This window comes from Ambystoma mexicanum, chromosome 9 (genome assembly GCF_040938575.1).
Source record: "Ambystoma mexicanum isolate Mex_15411 chromosome 9, UKY_AmexF1_1, whole genome shotgun sequence".
Taxonomy (NCBI): Eukaryota; Metazoa; Chordata; class Amphibia; order Caudata; family Ambystomatidae; genus Ambystoma; species Ambystoma mexicanum.
Window position 1 is genome coordinate 786,422,276 of NC_090931.1, and position 25,191 is coordinate 786,447,466.

The following is a 25,191-nucleotide window of genomic DNA, read 5'->3' on the forward strand; positions in this document are numbered from 1 at the left end:
AGAGGGATTCCTACCCCCTATTGTCAGAGTCAGGCCCCTGATACCTTCACAGCATGATACAGAAGTGAATGTGCTCCTAAACTAACTTACAGGCAAGAGAAAGGGTGATCTGCATTGAATGTAGAGCTGGGCCTCTTAATTTAAAAAAAGAAAAAATGGACGAGAGAGGTTTTATGTCAGAAATCCGAAATTGCAATATTTTCAACTCCCTGAAAAATAACACAATTTTCGCTTTTGGTTTCCCCCTTCAAGTTAGATTTCTATAATGGGCCAAAACTGCCAAACCCCCACAACAGGAGCCTCCAAGCACCTAGATGTGTCCTTTCAAACTAAATGCTTAAGTGCACTAAGTACTATCTTTGGCTCAGCAGTGGTCAGGATTTTAAGCCTTCCACAGTGTCATGCAGCCATTGCGACCCTGAGCATGCCCACTAAAACAGGAGGTCAAAGCCTGTCTGCTCACTTACCTCAGCCCAGAGTGGATATGAACAGCCAGGTCCATAGACAGGAAAACTGGAAAGAAATATGGACACTTTAAATGAGGGTTTTGTAACCATGGCCCCTGGACCGAGCATGCTAGACGTTTGTGTGGCCTGTTAGGAACTTTATGGGGATTGTAAAAGTGTTGTGTGAGTCAGGACACCTCTTAGGCTGAGGCTGGGCACTTCTGTGAGTTAATCTGCATAATTTAGCCTTGAATATACAGCTCGGCCTGGGTTGCATTTACATTGTACTGTTAATAGAGGGCAGCATGAGAACCGTAGGTCAAAACAGTGGGGTAGAGTCTGATTAGCAGATTCCATTTCCAGGTTATGGCACTGTTTTCATAAACTGATTGCTGCTCCTGTGTTTTATTAATTTAGTTGTTTTGGGGAATGCTGCCCACCCCTGATCATATATATTGAATTCCAACTGATATACCCAGCATTGCCTGGGATTTTATTTTATTATAGGTACTATTTGTTAGAAATACCTTAAGATAGCTTTACACTTTTGGGAAATGCCCTCTAAGAAAGGTGAAAATTCACTACTTTTTTGATTATTTCTCATTTTAAAAATGTTTTCTCAGACTACACAACACAATTTATTTTTCTTCCTAAAAACTAATTCTGAAACTTATAACTGAACATGAGAACAACATGGAGATTTCTGAGCAGCATGATAGGGTACATGATGGCGACGGTGCCAACAACTATGGACCTAAAGTTCAACATTACTAAAGTACATGTTCATTATAAGGATTGTTTGTAAACAACATGTTTTGTTTGCCTTCCTGGTGAACCCTGTTGCTTCAATTACGTTGAGCAGTTATTTTTTAACTCATAGACTTGTGCCATTACAAATCCTAGGTGTGTCGAGATTGCGAAGCAGCGTGATGGGTGACCCAACTTTCAGTCGAAGGTGATGTGGTGGCATTCCGGGGGGTTGGGGGGTGGAGGTTTGGGGGGGGTTTGAGTGAGTTGAGGAATTCTGTTGGATAGTTTACGGCTTCGTCCGCATCCACCAGCGTATCGATTGAGTCGTTCACAGTAACGGGGCCCGGAAGCATAGCCTGAATCTGATCGTAGGGCCTGGAGCTCGAGTTGTGTCCCCCGTGTCGGGACCAGTTCTTCTACGAGCACATTGATGTTTCGCCAATTTCAGGCAACCAACTTGTGTGAAGGTGCCGAAATCTGGGGAAAGGTATGTGGTGTCCGAACGTCATGTAGCCAGTAACGTTCGGAGTGTCCTAACCGGTAACTATGCAAAATTTGGTGCAGAATGGTGAAAAGGTGTGGCATTGTATAAGGAACAATGCTTCGCCAAGCCACAAACCCAAACGCATTCTGATAGTGCTGAAATCTGGGGAACGGGGTGGAGTGTCCAAATGTCATATAGCCAGTAGTGTCTGGAGGGGCCGAACAAGTAACTATGCAAAATTCTGTACAGATTAGTGAAACAGTGTGGAATTGTGTAAGGAACAAAGCTTTGCCACAAATCCTACCACACAGATTTTCTCTTGTATATATATAGATTAGACATTAATGCAACACGGCATAGAAACAACACAATATATAACCTAACATAACAGGTCCTAACTGGCTAGTACAACAGAAACTGGCATCAGGTTACACAAAATAAAAAGAAAGGGTGACTAAATTTAAACAAAATGCAAATAAAAAACAACCAAAACTCTCAAAAACCAAGAAAATCACATTTGGTTACAACATTTAAATTGTGAAGGGACAATTAAAAAAGAAGCAAAACAAGGGAGAAGCAAGGACTGGTTCAGATGCAATGAGGGAGGAAGTGGAAGTCCAAAGAAGGGTTGGTGTGTATGTGTGTGTGGTGGGCAGAGAGGGCACATGCTTCACCTAAAAGCAGAAGGAAGGTGTAAATCAAAAGCACAGACTTCATTTAACATACTTTTATATTTGGAATAAAAACATCTACATTTTCACAATCTGCACAATATTTTTCGGCAGCTTAAAAACACAGCACAGTGTGGAATAACATAACACAATGTAAGATACCAAGACCTAAGAGCAAAGCATTTTAGAGCAGGGCACAGCAAGATCACATAACAAAACCACATAGCAAAAAGACACCACATAGCAAAAACATGTCACAGTTTAGCATAACAAACAAATAAGGTAACTCATCTAAACATCACAAACATAGCATGTAACAAATAAGATATTACAGTGGGCGCTACCACACATACACACCCCGATACAGACTTGCTGCTTCTAGAGTTCAAGTCTGCCTGTCTAGTGGTTGAATGACAATGAGGAATGTAAAGGGCTCTGACAAAGGAAGAAGACTGACAAAGGACAAGAACTATGACGAAGCAGAAGAACTGTGACAAAGGAGGACTTTGATGAAGTAGGACTGTGATGAAGAGGAAAGGCTGTGAAGGAGCAGGAGAAGGGTTGTGATGGTGATGGATGTGGACTGACAAAGGACAAGGATTATGACAGAGGAGGACTGTGCAGTAGGACTTACAAAGTAGGTCTGACAGGGGAGGCAGACACGTAGGCATAGTTCAACACTACTTTATCAAATAAAGATAAACCTGCTCTAATCCCTAGTTCGAAGTTGTGTTCCCTATGTTACAAAATAACAAAAAGGTGCTTGTCAGGATGTAGCATAAACTAAAGTTAGTCCTCTGTCCCAAACCTGAGGTAACCTAACACCATTCTATTCTACAGAAAAGAAGATAGAAGAAAAAGGACCTAAGCTATGGCTTAGTTAGGGGTTACTTCTCCCCAGGAAGTAATGGTGGCTGGTTTCTAACCTTGACCCCAGAGTTTGGTGAGACTCTGATGCCTCAAACTCAAAAACAGTTCTTGAAAGACAAATGTCGCTTCAAGTACCATTTGTGCTCAAAATAACATTGTCACCCAAACATAGTATTTGGACCCTTCTGCAGGGATAAACAGATTTGTACCGGGAGTCTTAGTAGCCCCAAGTCCAAGAATGTTCTTTCCAAGGCCTTCCTGGGCACCCACATTTGAGAAACTCTGGTCAACACCTGGCTTCCTTGCTCTGGTTTACTGTATATTTAGCTTGTATCGGTTTACTGCTTTTCTTAGCCTGAGGTGGGCTCTGGCCAGGGTGTTTTTTTTGGTTGGCCTCTCGCGAGTTATAGGCATCTCTTGCTTCTTCATTTGCTCTCTTTCGTTCGCCCCGTCCTGTAGAATGTTCTCGGTAGGCCCCTCACAGGCTGCAGGTTTCTTTTGCACCTTCGCTTGCTCTCTTTCATTAACCCCATCCTGAGGTACACTATCGGTGGACCCCTCGTGGAATACAGGCTTCTTTAACCCTACTGCTTGCTCGGTTTTGCTCACCCCATGCTGGGGTCTGTTCTCGGTCCATCCCTCAAGGACTAAAAGGTTCTCTTGCCCCTTTGCTTGCTCTGGTTCTTTCGTCCCATCCTGGGGTATGCTCTCTGTAGGCACTTGTGGGCCACAGGATTCTATGGTCCTTTCGGCAGTGTTGCTCAAGCTTGAGTTTCCGCTTCGGTCGAAGCTACAGCATTCTCTGCACGTCTCTGGATTCCACCCACCGCAGCATCTGCTTCATACTCAGCTCCTCATCTGCGCGACTCTGTGAGCCTGCATTCCTCGCTCCAGCAGCAGACTCAGGTAATCAATGGGATAAGAGCAGAGCTTCCAGGAAGGAAGGTAAGTGCTATATAAAGGCAGTAGCTTCAATTAAGAGTGAGAGGTGCTTGGGTGAAAACGGCAGAGCTGTGAAGAGACGAAAAGAACAGAGATCAGGGTGAAGCAGGTGGAGGAGGACTTGAAGGAGACATCTGGTCAGGGTCGGACTGGGACAAGAAATAGGTCCGGTCACCCAAAAAAAAGTGGCCCACCCCATGCCTCAAAAAAGCGGCCCACCCCTCGCCTCGTGACCCTTGACCTCTGATGACATCACCGGAAGTGATGTCATTTGACCCCACCCCAAAGTGACATCCCAGAAAGCAATGAAACACGACCTTTCACCCCTTGACAAAAAGGAAGTGGCATCAAATAGCATTGTTCCCAAGTACATTAAATTAGTGTGAATCCAAACAGACGTGTTACGCTCACCTGGTATCCACAGGGACGCCACCCAGCCCTGATTGGATGATTTGCACTCTCAAACCCTCTCCCGGTCCCTTGGTAAGGCCTCTGGTTAAAGATGGGTCTACAATATAGGAGAGCTGGATTCAATACCAGATTGCCTTTATGTTTTCCCACCTCCCTTGGCCTCAACTCCTTCCTCCCCCTTGGGCCTTCTCCTCACCTTAATGTTGTTGTGTGCGATGTAAAAGGTGGATTCTCCGTCCTGCTCCTCGTGGCAGGGGCGCGTAGATTTGGGGGGCGAGCAGCGACCAAGTTACTTCACTGGTGCACGCCCCCCTGTGGGAATCCAGGCCTGCTGCGACTCCATAGGTTTGCTGCTTTACAGTCTTTATATGCAGTTCTTATGCTCCTCTTAGTTCGAATAATAATGTCTTGCGTCATTCCTTTTAGGTATGGAAAGGTATTTTGGTGTTGTCATGCAGTTTGAATATGAGCATGGGCCGGTAGGCGAAAGCGTGGTGTGTGCGATGCTGTCCGGTGAGTAATGCGCGATGCGCGGCGCTGTTTCGCCTTTTATATTGCTAACCTGTGTCTTTTCTCTCCTTGCAGGTTGCGATGTTCCTCACCGAGCGCCGTAATGTTCCAGCAATGATACTGACCAGGAGATGACTACCCAGGTAAGAATTGTGTGGCTTTCTTCATTCGGGAGGAAACATGAGTAAACGCTTACTAATGCTGTCTTTCTTTCTCCTCTTTCCAGGTTATGGTATTCCAGGATGCATGCGGTCCCGGATGATGGAGTTCGTACCAGGTGAGTGGAACTGAAGTCAGTGATGGATTGAAGACAGGATACTATTCCAGGTAAGTTTCGTAGTGTTCTTTCTCTCTCTGCAGGTCCTTAGTTTCAGGTAAGCTGGCATCAAAGAACTGGACACGGTGAGCGTTACGCTGCCCACGGCAGAATAATGCAAAGCATGTTCTGCTGTTTGGGTGTGGGTTAAATAGTCTCAGGTAAAGTAGTCAAGGTAAAATAGTCCCAGGACTGCCACACCCAAAGTAGTCCAGGTAAAGTAGTCCCGGGCCTGCCACACCCAAAATACTAGACCGCATAGCTCAGTTCCTTGTAACTGAGCTATGTGTGTGCCTCCATGTTGGCTAAACCCCCCCACAAGTTAAATAGTCCAAAATAAATAGTCCCATTCTAATGATGGTTATGAGCCTGGCGCCAAAGGCCTGGACTGACTCCAAGAGAGTCTTGGATGAGGTTATAAGGCCTTTCACCTGGCCCTAACTGGAAGGCTGACTTGCCAGTGAGGGCCAGGTGCAAGGGTCATGACAGACGTCCAAGGCCAAATGATGTTATTGTATAGCACTTCCACTTAAGCTCTTTTTTATAGAACATATATGCATACAATATCACCCAACCTGTTTGGTACTCATTTATCGACCTAAGAAGGATGAAAGGCTTTTTGAAGAAAAAATGTATAATAATTTGAACAACAAAAAAAATATTTTTTTCAATTTCTTTTTTTTCCAAACCGGCCCAGCCATGGCCAGAAAGCAGCCCCCATTCCCCTGGGACGATTTTGGACTGGCTACGGGCCGAAAGGCAGAGGGGCCAATCGGACCCTGCATCTGGTGTATTATGAGAGAGTGAAAGTAAGGTGGTAGGATTGAGAGTGTTACCAATTTGACAATTTGTATGCAAAAGAGTAAACATTTAATTGATGGTACTTATAAAGGGAGAGGAGTAGAAGGGTTTGATAGTAGGAAAGACGGAGAGAGAAAGAGAAAAAGTAGGGTAGAGGAAAGTAAAGACAAGGGGTAGTGTTGAGAGGAGTGATATTTGGAGAGAACAGTAAGATCAGGAGACGGTGTATAGAGAAGACACAAGACACACCAGTTGGCGAGTGGAGACAGTAGAAGGGAGAGAGATATAAAAGATCCGGAATGTTAAGCAGAGAGGGAACAGGTGGGTGAGGAAAAGGTTAAAAGATGGCCATTGAGAGGAGAGTGTGTCAGGACAAACATACTATCCCAGTACGTCATGTGGGAAATCCCTGAGGTTATCGGAGATAAGTTCAAGCCCTTTGTGCCCTACTTAGGACCAGGATAGTGCAGACAGTAGGGGTACTCCAGCTATAGTGATTTGGGATTATGACCTGTTGGAGTTGGGAGACTGGGTTGGGAAGCTGGTAGCCCCCTCAAAAGCTTGTGATTGTAGTGTAGGTGTGATCACTGTACACCTCTGCCTGAAAAGGCCTGTTTTTGTACACTTTCATAATAAAAAATATAGTGGTTTTGTCTGGTGACTCATTGAGTAACTTGTCACACAAAGGAGGAGGATTGTGAAGGAGGAAAATGATTGGAACGAAGGAGAAGGAAGGAATGCGTTGAAGGCCAGCGCCAAAGGAGTGATGAAGGAGGTCTGCCAAAAGAGGAGAGTGATGATGGACCATGACAAGAACATGATGACTAACTTAGAAGAGCTTTGATGAAGGACAAGGCCTGTTATGAACTGATTCTCAACTCCCTTTCTCTTCTCTGCAGCATTGTTTAGGCCACACAATGGTGCTTTTAAGTTCAAAAACCAAAAACAGCAAGATAGGATTTATACACTTAGCTTGGATGCATTTACACCAGGAAGGTATACACCATCCAAATTACAATATATCCTTGCACCAATACAAAATCTCATTTACACAGGAACACTTTGGCAAAGTTGCCTTTGCCAGCTTGTAGGCAAAACTAAAAAGGAAAAGAGAATTAGAGGTGGGACCACAACATTGTTATTTCTCAGGTGTTAGGCAAAGGATGTGCAAATAAGTATCTCGTATTTTCATAACTTGCTGTCTTTTCAGTTGCAAAAGCTTGTTTTTGGGGGGTTTTACAACAGGAATATCCCAATTACTTAAGTATCCAAGGAGCACATACAGGAGTAAACAATAAGCAAGGAACACAAAAACAATCAGAATAAATATGCTTCTTGCATTTCTTTTTTTTCTACTTGCTTACCATACTATGGAAAGATGGTCACTCAAAGCCCAACATCTAGGCACTGATGAACTCTGTTGAAACAAAATGGTAACAGTGTTAGTCTTGAACCCATAGCTGCTGGATAGTTTGCAGCCGCATATAAAATTAAGTTTTTGATAGGTGTAACGGGTAAGATGAAGGACACAGACTCTTGTAAGACATTATGTGAATATTTATTAAAGAAAAGGATACTGATCATCTTTCCCTAATTCTATAGGGTATTTCCCACCTAACAACTAAGGTGCACATCAGTCATTAGTGAATATCTTAAAGGAATCTGTCCATTGTCCAAACAAACACCAACAGACCCTTCCACTATCTTAATAACTAAAGGCGGGAGAATGACTCCCTTCTCCTGGGTTCTTGCTTCTCCCACGTTTGCTGTTCAATAATTGATTTTCAAATAGTCTCTGGTGAATTATCTATTGAGTTCATACAGTTCTCTTAATACTTTGTTACTCTTGGGTTCCTTCTCAATATGGAGTTTCCTTGGTTCTATATGGATGTCTTTTCCCTTGTCAGTGGCTTCTTTTAGTTTGTTACTTTTCTCTTTAACTCTCTTCCCAAAGGTTTCTGTTCAATTTCCCCAGGGGAAGGTTAACCAACCTTCTGAGTTTCACTCTTGAGGCTAATTTCTCTTCTATTTAATTCACTAACTTTAGTCTCTGTATTGTATGCATCACTTACTTTATATGGGATACATTACTCACTGTAATCCTATTTCTGATGCTTGTATCTGCTTAGATTCACATGCTGCGTATAGGCTGACATCTAGTGGAAGCTGCAGAGTATTACAATTTGTTTTTCGAAACTTGAAAAGGGGCGTCGAACTAGGGCGTGCCAGTAATACTATTCCTAGTGTGACGTCCACTGTACCCATGATCCCTCATGCGTGTAGGACCCTCAGATTGTATTTTTTCTGACATGAGGTAGCATGAGGTGTAGCGTGAGTACAGAGTATCCAAGCAGGTAAGATAGATAAGACTACAAGCATCCATGCGCCTTCTCTCAGAGGGGAGGAAGAGCGGGCGCATGTGAATCTAAGCACAAGCATCAGAAATCCGATTATGGTAAGTAATGTATCCCTTCTGAGGCTTGTGGAATCTGCTTAGAACATATGCTGTGCATAGATTAGCGAGCAGTGTTAGAAGAAGGAGGTGGGATGTGAGAAGGGTCATGAGCGAACAAATGTCTTAGAACCGCTTGTCCCACTTGAGTATCTGTCTTGGAATGAGTGTCAATGCAGTAGTGCTGAGTAAAGGTGTGAATAGAGCTCCATGTAGCTGCTTTGCAAATGGTGTTAAGGGGTACATTTGCAATAAAAGACAGAGTGGCTCCAGTACCTCTTGTAGAGTGGGCCCTCGGCATAAAAGGCAGCGTTTTATTAGAAAGGAAATAGCACAGTTGGATACATCTGACTATCCACCTTGAGATGGTGTTCTTAGAGACACGATCGCCCTCTCTTCCTGGAGCTATGGAGACGGACAGCTGATCTGTCTTTCATAGCGGTCTGGTCTTGTCTACATAGTAGAGGACCGCCCTCCTCACATCTAGTGTGTGGAGTTTCACCTCAGCAGAAATTTTGGGTCCTTGGAAAAAGGCAGGCAGCTCAATAGACTGGTTAACATGGAATTTGGAGATGAACTTAGGTGAGAACCTAGGGTGAGTGCGTAAAACCAGTTTATCCTTATGAACAGTAAAGAAACGATCCTGCACTGACAGAGCTTGAATTTCACTGACCCTCCTTATGGATGTGATGGCTACTAAGAAGGCAGTTTTATAAGTCAAGTGTTTGAGACTAGATTTGTGCATGGGCTCAAAGGGGGTCCCATGAGTTTAGCAAGTACCACATTAAGGTCCCAACCTGGTGGTGGGTTACAAATTGGAGGTTGGAGTCTCTTTACCCCATCCATAAATGCTTTGACAACTGCCACTTTTTTCCACCATGACACTTTGTTATAGGAAGTGGTGTAGGCTAATAAAGCTGCCATGTGCACTTTAAGTGAGTTAAACACTAACCCTGCATCCAATAGGTGGAGCATATAGGTGACGACATTAGAAGGAGTACAATCAACTGGGTTGATTTGCTTATTCTGGCACAAAATAACAAATCGTTTCCATTTGTCATAGTAACAGTGCCTTGTGTTAGGTTTTCTTGACTCTTTCAAGATATCCATACATCTTTGGGGTACATTGAGATGTCCGAACACTAGGACTTCAGGAGCCATGCTGCCAAGTTCACTGAGTTGGGCTGAGGGTGCACTGTTAGGCCCTCGTGCTGGGAGAGTAGGTTGTACCGGCACAGGAGTTTGATGGGGTCGCACACCGCCAATTTGCGTAGGTGTGGGTACCTTGGTTGTCTCGTCCACATAGGAGCAACTAGGATGAGCATCATCGGTTCCCTGTGGATCTTGTTGACCACCTTTCTGTCACGCCCCATCCACATCCACAAGCCCTCCTGTTCCACCCCGTAATTCCATCAGTACACTGCCGAGACATAGAGCACAGCAAGTCCCCACGCGCAACATTGCACATCCTCACCCTCAGGTTTGCCGACAAGGGGCTGGCCGAACTCAGCGGCGCTGGTTTATGCCTCGCTCTCCATTTCTGCATTGGCGGTTGCCGTGGAGACGCGCCACGGGCATTCCGCGTCTACGCTGCCGGCGCTTGGACGCTTTTCCTCCACGCGTCCAATCGTGTGTGTGCCAATCACATGTGTGAGCCACGTGATCGCGGGAGCGTCCGATCACGATCACGTGCGTGGGTCACATGGTCACTGGAGCGAGCGTTTAAAAGCGACGCGCGAACTCCCATCCGCGCTTCACAGCTGATCTTGGTTGGACTACGGACTACGGACTTGACGCTGCTTTTCTTGATCTCGGATTTTGCCCTTGGATTCCGACCCGCTTCCCCTTTTGTACCTCGCCCGGACCTGCTTCTTTCTGGCTTTGACCTCGGCTCCTCCCACGGACTGCTTCTTGGATTTCCCTTGTTTGGTACCTTGTCTTGAACCGCTCCCCCTGGACACGACCTCGGCTTTCCTCATGGACTGCAATTGGATTGCCCCTTGGTTTAGACTCTGCTCTCTGGATCACGTGCCATATTGTTTGGCTCACAGTACCAAGTTCCGTATCAGGTGGTGATTCCATCCTTCAAGTGCATTGCCAGGCTGCTACCTTGTTGTCAACCCTGCCGGCTCCCTCAGACAAACACCCCACATCAACACTGGTTTCCAAACAACCACTCAGGGTAAGCTCCCTTGTAGATAACATTAAGGATTGTGCACGGGGTATATTTGTTATCTAACCCGCGTGTTTGCCTTACAGTGGTCGGGGGGACATCTTCCGGCATTCCTGGTTCCGGCTGACGACATTCACCACCTGTGGCTTCAAGGGCTGCTCGAGCAGTATATTGATTGTTTGCTCGAGTGGGACTTGGGGACAGAGGTATCATCGCCTACACGACCATCAAGTCTTGATACTTCCTCATCAGAGGGGTTGGTGGAAAAGCGTAGGCAAACATCCCTGACCAATTCATCCATAGGGCGTTCCCCTTGGAGCCTGGCTGGGGGAACCTGGATGCGAAGTCTGGGCATTGCCGGTTTTCGCTTGTGGCAAATAGGTCTATAGTGGGGAAACCCCACTGAGAGAAGAGGTTTCCTACGACTTCTTCGTGTAGTGTCCACTCGTGTTCTTCTGGAAGGGGATCCCTGCTCAGAGCATCTGCTAGCGAGTTGAGATCCCCTGGACATGTTGGGATGACAGGTAAATCTTCCGTTTGAGTGCCCATCTCCAAATTCTCTGGGCAAGCTTGGACAGATTTGGCGAACGAGTGCCCCCTTGTTTAAGTAAAACATTGCTGTTGTGCTGTCTGTTAGGATCTGCACTGACAGGTTGGATATGAAGGGTTTGAATGCCCAATCCGCTCTGAAGACTGCCAAAAGTTCTAGCAGATTGATGTGGTTCTGAGCCACTGTGTGAGACCAGAGACCCTGAGCTGTATGGTGCAGGTAGTGGGCTCCCCACCCTGCTAGGGAGGCGTCTGTTGTGACAACAGCCTGTATCTCTGGATCGTAGAAGGGTTTCCCCTTCGTAAGATTCTCTCTTGTCCACAAGTGAAGACTCTGTACTAGTGTTGGCAAAACGACCACTAGATAGTCCCACTGACCACTTGCTTGAGACCACTGTTTCGCCAACCATTCCTGCAGGGGTCGCATGCACAGGCGCACGTGGCGAACCAGGTAAATGCAAGATGCCATCATGCCTAGCAAATGTATTGCTTTGCGCACCCTTATTTGGCGACCGGCCTGATATTGAGGAATTTGCAGCAACAATTCTTTCCTCTGATGGAAAGGCCAACCCATCTTGGGTGTTTAGTACAGCTCGTGGGATATGTTTTGAGGTGCTTGGCACCAGGCTCGATTTTTTTCTCGTTGATTGAGAAGCCCAATAGGAAGAGGAGGTTGATTGTTCTTTGGATGTTTAATCTGCAAATTAAGGGGGTTTGCCCTGTGATGACCCAGTCATCCAGGTAAGGGTACACTGGGATTGCCTCCCTGCGTAGGTGCGCCACCACCACCGCCAGTACCTTGGTGAATAGTCTTGGAGCCGAGACTATACCGAAGGGCAGCACCTTGAACTGGTAGTGCTGGTTGTCTATTTTGAAACGCAAGAATCTTCTGTGCGCTGGGAACATCGAAATATGAAAATAGGCATCTTTCATGTCCAATGTTGCCATGTAATCCCCCTTTTTGAATAGGGGATAACCTCTTGGAGTGTAGTCATGTGGAATTTTTGTGGCTTGACATACTTGTTTGCAGGGTGAAAGTCTAATACTGGGTGCATTGTTAGATCTTTTTTTTGGCACAACGAAGTAGGTTCAATAAATACCCCTTTTTACCTGGTTGCCCGGGACGTGTTCTATGGCAAGTAGAATGGCGATCTCCTATAGAAGGATTTTCTGGTGCTCTGACGAGTGTACCTTCTGTCTTGGAGGATGGTCATGGGGCGCTCTAGTAGTTCTATACAGTATCCTGCGGACACTGTGGACAGCACCCATCTGTCCGAAGTGATCCCTTCCCTTGCGTGGGTGAAGGTGGAAATGCTCCCCCCCTACTGGTGATGCATGGGAGGGGACCCGAAGCGGAACATCACTGTTTACTGGGTGACGTACCACCTCTGGCGGGGCTGCCTCTACCTCTAGTGCAGCCTCTGCGCTGCCCTCTGGGGAAGGCTTGTGATGTTTGGAACTGGTTGTTGCCCCATGAGGTTCCTTGATTTTGATGATAATTTGAACCCCTCTGGGAGCTTTGGCCCCGAAAACGACGAAAATTAGAGTTTCCCCTCTGACCTGAGGGTTTACTTGTAAGTTGTCCGAGAGATTTTAGTGTCTCATACTCGTTCTTAGCTGTCTTTAAGGCTTCCTCCACTGCCTTGCCGAATAGAACGTTTGGCTCTACCGGCATGTCTATAAGAGTGGCTTGGGTCTCGGGTTTGAACCCTGACTGTCTTAACCATGCGTGACGCTTTATCACAGTACTTTCTGCGATTAGTCTTCCAGCATTATCTGCTGCATCAAAGTTGGTTTTTAGAATGCATCCTGATAACGATCTTCCATCAAATGCCAGCTGAGCCAACTGGCTCTTCAGTGGTTCAGGTGCGGAGGATACCAAAGTAGCTACTTGTTCCCACTGGTGGCAATTGTAGCTTGCCAAAAGAGTTGTGGTGTTTGCAATTCGTGCCCGATAGGCGGAGGTGGAGGCAAATTTCCTGCCTAGAGTATATCATTTCTTGCTCTCTTTATCAGGAGGTGCTTCCGAAGAAGCGAGTGGTCTACCAGCCCTCTTTCTGGTGGTTGTTACTACCAGGGAGTCGGATTTTAATTGTCCTCTAATGTATAGGGGATCAGAAGGTGCTGCATGGGATAGTTTTTCAACTCGTGGATTAACCGCACGAGTAAGATTTGGAGTTAACGGCAAGGGATCAATCCTGCGCTGGACAGACTTTAATATAGGGATGGCCTGAGCAATGGCTCTCGTCACTCAGGATCTCTTCCGCAAAATCCCTGTCCTCTTGGACACCTTGTGTGTCAATTTGAAAATGGGCTGCTGCCTTAGCCAGAACCTCGTTGAGGAGTGGCTGATTATCTACCGGTGAACTATGCACCGGGGCTTCTTTAGGAATTGGGGAGTCAAGATTGTAGGCTTCCGCCTCATCCTCCTCCTCCTCCGCCTGGTCCTCATCATCCCCATAATAAGAGACCCCTGTCTGGTCTTCCATCATTTGTGGTTCCGTTTCATCACAATATGACTCGGGATAGTAAGATTCAGAGACCAAAGGGTCTGTGACCAAATCCTACATCTGGGCATCAGAGCGGGGTATTTTATTAAGGGGTTGAGAATCCTTGGACCCTGAAGGGGCCGAGGTAGCTGGTGTGTTGGTATAACTATGAAAATAATGAGGGTCTTTTTCATAGAAATCTGCCATAAATTACATTCTTCTCATAACCCTGTCGATATCAGCTGAGCGCCATTGGCTGGAACTAGGGATAACCACGACATCCTCTGTTTCTTCATCCACACCCATGTCGAGAGCAGTGGGAGGGATAACTTTACCTTTAGTGGGAGGGTCAGGGACCTTGGACTTTCCTACTGATTTAGGGGCCTTTTGTTTCTCCTTGGGAACATGGTGTTCTGAAGGTTTTTTGTGTTGTTTCTCCCCCTTCCTATGACTAGAGGAATGTTTCCCAGTGCTTTTAGGGGTCTCCGAGGAATCGGACGCCTTACATCGAGATTCGGAGGTGGTATCTGACACCACGCGTCGAGATTCGGGTGTGGTTCGAGATTCGGAGGTGGTCTTGGATGAAGGGCGTTGAATCTCGGGAGTAGACACTATGCGTCTTGACTGGGGATAGAGGTCGGAATCGTCTGCCGTAGATCGGGCCTCTGGGAGTATTGGGAGTGCAACACCTTTCCCAACCGCGGACGGTTGGTCTTTGTCATGAGGCGATCGTGAACGAGAACGCCCAGAGGACACAGAATCGTTGGACCGCTCTCTCTGTGTCTTCCGTTGCCGATCGCTCGACACTCGTGTCGAGTCGCGGCCGGGGCTGATGTGCTTAGTGGAAGTGGTGTGTGTCGCGCTTATGCCGCCGGGTGTTGTCCCCATAACTGGGCCACTGGCCAGTCCTCTGGGGTCGGTGGCTTGCGCGAGGTTGTCTGAAGTCACCCCTCTGCCCTCGCCGTCCGATACGTCGGCGTTGCTGCCATCGCTAAAAGCCCCTTCGGTGTCCATGGCCTCTTGTTGCATGGCATAGTGGGCCCAGCGTTTAGTGGAGTGTTTTCGGCTTGAAGAGTTTACAAGATCGACAGGTTGCCTCAGGATGGTCTCGTGGGAGACACAAATTGCACGTATTGTGTTTATCTACCCAAGGGAACTTCCTTTTACACGTCTTTCAAATTTTGCCTGGAGTACTCTCCATATGTATCAATTTGGCAGCGGGCGGGTATATGTAGGAAATAAATGTGGGAGCCTGTATGACGACCCCCGAACCTCCCTAATTGTACAGGGCGAGGCCAGAGGCCTTCCAAGGCCCGGGCCGAGGCCAGAGGCCTTCCGAGGCCCATAGTCTGTCGTGGAGTTTCGATGGCTGGTATCCTCGATCTTCACCGGCATCAATCTTCGGCATAGGGTGGAAAGAACGGGGAACTTTTAACAATAATTTTAGTATAATTGGCAAATGCCAAGGGAACTCCGCAATATGCGTCCAACTGGTATGGCAGGAAAAAACAATCTTGAGGGTCCTACATGCGTGAGGTATCATGGGTACAGTGGGTGTCACACTAGGGATAGTATTACTGGCATGCCCTGGTTCAACGCCCCTTTTCGAGTTTCGAAAAAACAAACTGTAATACTCTGCAGCTTCCACTAGATGTCGGCCTATGCACATCATGTGATCTAAGCAGATTCCACAAGCCTCAGAAATAAATAAATATATATATATATATATACATACACACACACACACATATATATATACAGTCTTTCATCCTTATCTTGCGGATTCTCTCTTACAGTTTTGTTGTCTTTGTCAATGACACTTTCTTTACTTTGATTGCAAAGAGTATGGTTACTGTTCTAATGATTGTCATCTAGTTCTCTGACTTTCTGGATTATGCAGTCAATGTTTTGGCTGAGAGGCGTAGGAATAGTTCCATAGAAATGTCCTGTTGCTTTCTTATTTTCAGGTTTATATTCCCGTTATCTTGACTGTGACGAGTACGAGTACTCCGATAACGATTCTCTTTCAGTTCTCTTATTCTCCAGGTTATAGTTTGGTCTCCTAGACTGGGACGCGTATTAATACTCTTATAATGATTCTCATTCACTTCCCTTGTTCTCGCAGTTATATTCTCGTTATCTTCACTGTGACAAGTATGATATGATATGTTTATTTACATAGCGCCTATAAACAATGTGTTTCAAAGCGCTTCAAGGCAAGGGAGGGAACAAGGGAAAATACAATGACATTTTTACAGGCCATGAACAGTAAGGATGTGAAATTAACTATCGTACTCGATGTATGAGAAATTTTATAATGATTCTCATTCACGTTTCTTATGCTTATTGTGATATTCTTGTTATCTTGACTGGGACGAGTATGAGGACTTTTATAATGATTGTCATTCACTCACCCGGGTCTCCGGTTTAACTAATTACCTGACACCTTTAGGGATAACGTCAGCGGTATTTCGCTTCGCTCCACTTGGCTCTCTGCTTTGGTCATTCGATTCCTCTTCCTCACTCGGTGTCTCGTACTCTGAGTCTTCCTCTCAAGTTGCTTTTCGGTATCCCAGGTACTTCGTTCCAGTTGCATAATGTTCTCTGCGTGGTTACCAGGATTGTCGGCCCACCGATGGCTCTCTGTGGTTAAACCAGCACTGGCTACTTCTCTCTTCCTCCAACCGATAGGACACCACGCGGCTGACACTTCACTTCCGGCTCGGCATCCGTTTTGTATATTGCAGGTCTCTCTCGCCCTTCTGAGGTTACGTAGCCACAGGTCTTCCCTTGCGTATCTCCACCACGCTCTTCTCTGGCCTCTCTGGGCTTTTCGTCTCTCTTTTTCATCCTCTGCATCTCAGTTAAATAAATCTCTTCATTTAAAGGGATAGTCACATTTTCTTGTTTACAGTAATGCTTTCGTAAATCTCCCCCCGTCTCACCTGGGATCGCTTCTTGCTCTGTTCCGCGGGAGGATTCCTCTTGTGGACGGATAGGGTCTTGTATAGGCTTGCTCGAGTCTCGTCCGGCTCCAGAGCGCGTTCAGAGTTCCAAGAAGGTCGCAGTTCCAGGATGTCCAGGAAGAAACTAGCGGTCGCTAGGGTTGAGGATTCCGGGAGCAGATTTAGAGGGAAAAGGTGGAAGGAAGGAAGAAGGGACCAGGAAACTAGGAATAGTGGATTCGCCGAACAGCACACACACGTCTAGTCACTACCTAATGATAGCATTGAGACGCGCGGGCCGTGGGGGCGTGGCCAATTTATAGAACGTGCCGTGTCCGACGTAAAGGCTGGTGCGAGGCAAGTCACTTGGCACGGCCATGTTAGGAGTAACAAGGAATATAAGCCCCGACGCGATAAGGACCAGGAAGTCCAGAAAGGGCAAGTTCTATGGGTCATGACAGCATGCCTCCTCCGAAAACCTGTTCCACCAGGTTTGCCCGGGTGTATGAGATGGAATCTTCTAAGCAATCGAGGGGTATTTAGGTTAGAAACTGTTTCCCAGGTTCCCTCGCTAGGAGGATAGCCTTTCCATTCAACCAGGTATTGAAGACGACCCCGTTTATACCTGGAATCGCATATTCTGGACACTTCATATTCCAGTTCATTATCCACAATCGCAGGACTGGGTCTGCAGGTTTTCCAGGTGGATCGGATGTAGGGTTTCAATAGCGAAGTGTGAAAGACTGGGTGTATTCTCTTCCAGGAGTCTGGTAGCTTGAGCCGGAATCAGACAGGATTGATTATTTCCTTTATGGAAAATGGTCCATAGTACCGGGGGGCTAATTTGTTTGGCCGTAGATGTTGTGGTAATAGCTTCGAGTACAACAAGACTTGATCACCAACAGAATAAGAAGGCGCTGGTCTTCTTTTGGAGTCTGCATAACGCTTAGTGCGTGTCTGGGCCTCATCCAATTGTTCCTTAGCTTCCTTGTGTATGTTGATGAGAGACTCAATCCATGAGTCGAGAGTAGGTACTTGTGTGGGATGTGGAAGAACAGAAGGTAAAACGGAGGGGTGAAAACCTTGACTGCAATAGAAAGGGCTGACCTTGACTGCTGAGTGATCGGAATTGTTGTAGGCAAACTCAGCCAAGGGCATAAGAAGAGACCAGTCATCCTGAACCATGGTGGCAAAACAACGAAGATATTGCTCTAGAGTCTGATTTACACGTTCCGTGGCTCCGTTGGTTTGTGGGTGATAACCTGATGAGAGAGCGCGTTGGATCCCTAGAATACGACACAGATGTTTCCAGAATTGTGAGATGTATTGAGGTCCTCGGTCCGATATGATCTTGGAAGGAAGTCCATGAAGATGGAAAATGTGTGTAACGCTCACCTGATTCCCGCAGAGGCGCCGGTCTTGACTGGGTGAATGCCGTATCTTCAAAGGTGATGTGTAACACACGGTTGGCTCTTTGGGCTGGACCTCTGTGCACTGTATGTTTGACTCGAAGAGTAAGATGTCTGCAGATAGAAAATATGCGATTAATGAACTGGGATTATTGGGTGCCTCTCTCCTCTTCCCTTTCTCTTCTCCTGTAGAACCCCAAAGGTTAACGCCCTCACCTTAGGTAAGTGAACGCCAAGCTCTCCATCTGCCTCGGGGCAGGGTGCCGTAACCAGTTTCTTCACTGGATAAGGGTGCAGGCCTCTTGACCTCAGAGGACTGCTGTCCGTCGTTAACTGCACGAACGGTAAGTTCTGGGCACTTCAAATGTCTTAAAAGTCTTTTGTAATGATATCTTTTATTTTGCAGGGTTCCGGCGATGGCGGATGGCGGGCTAATGAGAGTTGAGGATCGAACCCGCGTGAGGAATAGAAGCGCCTGGAAGCACGTAAGTAAGCGCTTGTAGCCTGCTTCACGATGCGCACTAACTGTCCCTTTTATCTTGCAGGTACAAGTTCGGAGCTTTAGAGAAGCTGAAGGGTGCTGGAATACCCACTGGATTCGGCGTGGGAAGGAGTAATGGCACGTGAGTAATTAAGTTGCCCAATGTCTTTAAACGCACCTTCTTTTGTCTTCCAGATGCGGGATGCAGCGCCGAAGGCCTCCGGAGCGTGCGAAGAGCTGGTAAGCTTTTGTCTTTCAGATGCCGGAATGCAGTGCGAAGACCTCCGGAGCATGCGAAGAGTAGGTAAGCCTTTGTCTTTCAGATGCCGGAATGCAGCGCGAGGCGTTGGTGACAGCCGATGGACCAGGTAAGAGATGCGCTGCCACTGAAGACCGTAGTGCTAACCTGTTCTTTCTTTGTCTTTACAGGTGCTGCTGAAGACTGGATTCCAGGATGGTAAGCCTTTGTTCCCTTAGACCCAGGATCAGAAGCAGAAGACACGATGAGCGTTCTGCTGCAGAGAATGCAGAATAACGCAAAGCAAGATTCATCCATCGGGTGTGGTTTAAATAGCCTCCTGTAGTGCTTAGGTGTCTCCTTCCACAGCCACGCCTAGGTAAGAAATATAAAAAAAAAAACAGGGTCTTCCCAGTTCCCGAGTGGACAGAGTTATTGTAGGCATATTCGGCTATCCAAAGGATATCTTTCCAAGTTTTTTCAGTTTGTTGTAGCATGCAGCGCAAATACTGTTCCAGAGTTTGATTGGTCCTCTCGGTTTGTCCGTCGGTTTGAGGGTGGTGGCTGGTCGAAAGTCTCACATCAATTTGAGCCGACCGACAGCAACTTCGCCAAAAATGAGAAATAAATTGACTACCTCGATCCGAAATTAGAACTGAAGGAAAACCGTGCAGTCGGACGATGTTTTCGAGAAATTCTCGGGCCAGAGTTGCTGCTGTTGGTAAGCCTTTGAGTGGAATGAAATGCGCCATCTTGGAGAATAGGTCCACGATTACTAGGATCGTATTGTATCCGGAGCATGGAGGTAGATCGGTGATGAAGTCCATAGAAGCGTATGCCAAGGGCGAGGCGGGATGTCAATAGGGCGTAAGAGGCCAGCTGGTTTTTCCTTTTGACTCTTGTTTTGGGCGCATACTCCACAGGACATTATAAAGTCTCTGATATCTTTTTTCCAAGACGGCCACCAGAAGTAGCGCTTAATCTTTTCCGAGGTCTTGGTCATACCGGGATGTCCTTCCATTAAAGAATCGTGATAACAAGAGATTACCTTTTTCTGTAAATCTGTGCTGGGCAGGTATAACCGTTCTTGGAAATATAATAGGTTGTCCTTCACCGTAAAGTCCTTTCCCTGCAGATGCCAATTCTGTATGTCTGCTGGAGTTACCAGTAGCCTGGCTTTATCCTTAACTTCCTCTATGGATTGTGTGGCGATTACACCTAGAATTCTTTGTTCGGGAACGATAGGTATAGGTTTAGGATTGATCAAATGTTCTTCCACTCCCATCCGAGAAAGGGCATCAGCTTTACCGTTTTTTGTACCAGGTCGATAGGTAATTATGAAGTCAAACTCGGCAAAGAATAGTGCCCAACGGAGTTGCCTAGAGGATTGAGCTTTTGCGGTTTTCAAATATTGCAGGTTTCGGTGATCTGTAATCACAGTAACGGTGCGTCGGGCCCCCAGAAGATAATGCCGCCAAGCCTTAAAGGCGGACTTGATAGCTAGAAGTTCCTTATCAGTAATAGTGTAATTGATTTCAGGAGGCGAGAATTTGCGGGACCAAAATGCCACGGGATGCAACTGATTGGTTACTGGGTCCTTTTGTGATAGAACTGCCCCCATGGCAAGGCTCGAAGCATCAGTTTCAACGATGTAGGGGAGTTCTGGGCGAGGATGTTTTAAGATCGGTGCAGAGATAAATCTAGTCTTCAAATTCTGGAAAGCTTGTTCCGCCTCGGTAGACCATTCAAAACGTTTGTTTTTCTTTAACAAGGCGGTGATGGGCTGGACTATTCGAGAGAATTCAGGGATAAACCTGCGGTAAAAGTTAGCGAAGCCTAACATGCTTTGAACACCTTTTACGGAGGATGGCGATGGCCATTTGAGAATTGCATCGACCTTCTTTGAATCCATACGCACTCCGCTAGGTGATAATATGAATCCCAAGAATTCAGCTTCAGTCACGTTGAAAACACATTTTTCCAACTTAGCGAAAAGTTTGTGTTGACGCAATCTCTCGAGGACCATTTTCACGTGTTTCCGATGTTCAGTTTCCGATGAAGAATAAACGAGGATGTCGTCAATGTAAACAACAACACACACTTCTATGAGCTCTCTGAGGACATCATTCATAAAATATTGAAAGGCGGCCGGGGCATTGCAAAGTCCGAAGGGCATGACCTGATATTCAAATAGCCCATACTTGGTGCGGAAGGCCGTCTTCCATTCATCGCCCTCTTTTACTCGTACCAAGTGGTAGGCTCCTCTAAGATCCAGCTTTGTATATATGCATGCTTTTCTGACTTGGTCCAGGAGTTCAGGGATCAAAGGTAACGGATATCTATTCTTAACAGTGATCTGGTTCAGGGCGCGATAATCTTTACAAGTTCTAAGGTCCCCTTCTTTTTTTGGAACGAAGAACAAAGCTGAGGAAGCAGGGGACTTGGAAGGACGAATAAACCCATTCGCTAGGTATTGATCCAGGTATTGTCGGAGGTGAAGATTCTCAGGCTCGGTGAGGGCATAAATTCTACTAAAAGGAGGAGTAGATCCAGGTATCAGGTCTATCTGGCAGTCATAAGACCTATGAGGAGGTAGAGAGTTAGCCTGATCCTTCCGGAAAACATCTTGGAATTCTAGGTATTCAGGAGGTAACTGGGGAGCCTCCGAGGAAATTGCTGCCAGTGCAACACCAGGTCGAGGGTGACAAGTAGAGACACATTCCCGAAACTGAACCGTTCTTGCTCGCCAATCGATCTGAGGATTGTGCTTCTCTAACCAAGGAATTCCTAGAATAATCTGGAACTGAGGGGCCTTGATCACATCGAACGCGATCTTCTCATGGTGTCCATCTTGACTTACTAGCGTCACTTCTTGGGTGGTATGCGTTACTGGTCCGGAGGCTATCTCCGTACCATCCACCGTAGTAATGACATCCTTTACAGCCTTTGGACAAAGAGTCAGATTCATCCTCAAAACCATTTCATGATCCACATAATTGCTGATGGCACCGCTGTCGACGTAAGCTTCAATCGCATGTAATCGATCCGGATGTTCAGGGCTAATGAGGACCATAGGTATCACGAAATGCGAGGTCACGGAACTGGTTTTAACGCTCGGCAAGAGGACCTCTATTCTTGTCGGGCGAGGTCGTTTCCCTGCTCAGAGTTTGTGACCCTGGTAACTGCAGCTCCTACTGCCTTCTTGGCTGGTTTCACCGGACAGTCTCGAAGAAAGTGCCCCGAGTTTCCGCAATAGAGGCATAATTGCAGCTGTTTTCTCCTTTCCCGCTCCTTTTGTGTTAGTGGTCCTTTCAGGCCCCCTATTTGCATGGGTTCCCCGGAGTCTACTCCTTTGGTAGGAGTTGGTGGTTTGGAAAATACTCGAGCATCAAACTTGGAACGATCGGCCTTCCTGTTCTGCAGTCTGTGGTCAATTTGAACGACTAAGTCAATATAGTCCGAACAGTCTTGCGGGGGATTCACTACTTGGGCAAACACATCTTTGAGCTCTCCACGTAGACCTCTATAAAACAGCGTAATCCTTTTGTCCTCAGGCCATCGAGTTTCCACTATCAGTCTGTTGAAAGACGCAATATAAGCCAAAAGGTCTTGATTACCCCGTTGCAATGAAAGGAGCTCATTGTCCAAGGCCTGCCCCTGTGAATGTCTTGCAAACAGTTTTTCCATACTGAGCTGAAAAGCTTGAAATTCATGGAGAACCGGATCATCTTGATTAACTAGAGGGACCAACCAGTCTGCCGCATTGCCACTAAGGTACGAAAGCACGAAAGCTACCTTAGCTTGATCAGTTGGAAAGGCTGCTGGCCGGCATAAGAAGTGCAACCGGCACTGATTAATAAATACTGCAAACCTCTTTGGGTCACCAGAAAATCGTTCGGGCGGAGCCAGAGGTACATTCCCAGGTAGGTTGATCTGCACTGGGTTCGTAGAGGATGTTGAAGGAAGATTTGCCCCTGATGCGGGTAACGGAGTTTGTCCGGCTTGTGACTGTAGCAATTGTCTAGCGAGATCGTCTGTTCGCTCCTTGGAAATAATCAGTTCCCTTCTTAGAGCATTCGTTACCTGACGGGCTTCTGCTCTTAGTTCCCCAAGTAACTGGGCTAGCTGGTCGGTATCCGAGGTTTCCATAGCGCCTGGGTGGGAGTTTTGCAGTAGGCTTTGCGTTCTGTAACGCTCACCTGATTCCCGCAGAGGCGCCGGTCTTGACTGGGTGAATGCCGTATCTTCAAAGGTGATGTGTAACACACGGTTGGCTCTTTGGGCTGGACCTCTGTGCACTGTATGTCTGACTCGAAGAGTAAGATGTCTGCAGATAGAAAATATGGGATTAATGAACTGGGGTTATTGGGTGCCTCTCTCCTCTTCCCTTTCTCTTCTCCTGTAGAACCCCAAAGGTTAACGCCCTCACCTTAGGTAAGTGAACGCCAAGCTCTCCATCTGCCTCGGGGCAGGGTGCCGTAACCAGTTTCTTCACTGGATAAGGGTGCAGGCCTCTTGACCTCAGAGGACTGCTGTCCGTCGTTAACTGCACGAACGGTAAGTTCTGGGCACTTGAAATGTCTTAAAAGTCTTTTGTAATGATATCTCTTGTTTTGCAGGGTTCCGGCGATGGCGGATGGCGGGCTGATGAGAGTTGAGGATCGAACCCGCGTGAGGAATAGAAGCGCCTGGAAGCACGTAAGTAAGCGCTTGTAGCCTGCTTCACGATGCGCACTAACTGTCCCTTTTATCTTGCAGGTACAAGTTCGGAGCTTTAGAGAAGCTGAAGGGTGCTGGAATACCCACTGGATTCGGCGTGGGAAGGAGTAATGGCACGTGAGTAATAAAGTTGCCCAATTTCTTTAAACGCACCTTCTTTTGTCTTTCAGATGCGGGATGCAGCGCCGAAGGCCTCCGGAGCGTGCAAAGAGCTGGTAAGCTTTTGTCTTTCAGATGCCGGAATGCAGTGCGAAGACCTCCGGAGCATGCGAAGAGTAGGTAAGCCTTTGTCTTTCAGATGCCGGAATGCAGCGCGAGGCGTTGGTGACAGCCGATGGACCAGGTAAGAGATGCGCTGCCACTGAAGACCGTAGTGCTAACCTGTTCTTTCTTTGTCTTTACAGGTGCTGCTGAAGACTGGATTCCAGGATGGTAAGCCTTTGTTCCCTTAGGCCCAGGATCAGAAGCAGAAGACACGATGAGCGTTCTGCTGCAGAGAATGCAGAATAACGCAAAGTAAGATTCATCCATCGGGTGTGGTTTAAATAGCCTCCTGTAGTGCTTAGGTGTCTCCTTCCACAGCCACGCCTAGGTAAGAAAAGAGTTCCTGCTTTCCAGAAGAGTTCCAGTGTTCTGAACCTAGGGAGTGGCTCCTGCCCCACCCAACAGGAAAAGTAGTCCCAAACAGAAGAGGATCAGGGGTTCAACTGGCAGGTAAGTAAGCAGCATGGTCTGCTGCAGGTAAGCCCACCCAAACATTATGAGCCCGGCGCTTCCAGCGCTGGGACTGGGCATCTTTATGAGCCTGGTGCCACTGGCGCCAGGACAGGGTCCAAAAGGTCCCAATTGGGACTGGCTGGCACTCGGAACCGGGGTTATGGGTCTGCTTCCAAGGGAGTCGGGCAAGTCCTGATCTTTTGGAAGCAGAGATCATGACAATGTGTTCCAGGAAGATTCCACCAAGTTCTGAGGAGGATGGTAGTTTATACAGAGGCGTAAAATGAGCCATATGAGTGAACAAGTCTATGGTTACCATGATGGTCGTGTATCCTTGGGAAGGTGGTAATTCCACAATGAAGCCTGTAGCAATGAATTCCCATGGTCTTGTTGGCATTGATGGTTGCAGTAGAAGACCCGCCGGTCTCTGTTTTGTTTTGACTGCAGACAGCACAACCTTTGATGTACTGTTGTACGTCGGTCTTCATTCCAGGCCACCAAGACTGTCTTTGTATAAGACGGAGGGTGTTAGTTATGCCACGATGTCCGGAGTGAAGGGTATCATGGCAGAGGTTTATCATTCTTTGTTGTCATTTCTGTGTAGGAATAACCAGTGCATTGTCCTTGAATAAATATCCTTCCTTAACTCTCAGGTTCCATGGATTCTTCCTTGAAATATCCTTCCGGAGGTCAGAGGACTGGGTTTGCACTCAGATTTCTTCCAGGCGGTTGACTGCTTGAGCTACACAGATCGTGTGGGGAAACATCTTAGGATAGGCCTGGTCTTCAGTGGTTACATAGTCAGGACGTTGAGATAA

General features: G+C 46.9%; 1 protein-coding gene across 2 annotated transcripts in view; it reads right to left on the reverse strand.

The window, feature by feature from the left end:
* Positions 1-25,191, reverse strand: part of PGAP1 (post-GPI attachment to proteins inositol deacylase 1) — a 1,466,013-nt gene that overhangs the window by 1,152,320 nt on the left and 288,502 nt on the right. For both annotated transcript variants that reach the window (XM_069615724.1, XM_069615725.1), the window contains one exon: positions 7,566-7,618. In XM_069615724.1, coding sequence (XP_069471825.1) covers positions 7,566-7,618 — 53 coding nt within the window. The remainder of the gene's footprint in view (positions 1-7,565; positions 7,619-25,191) is intronic.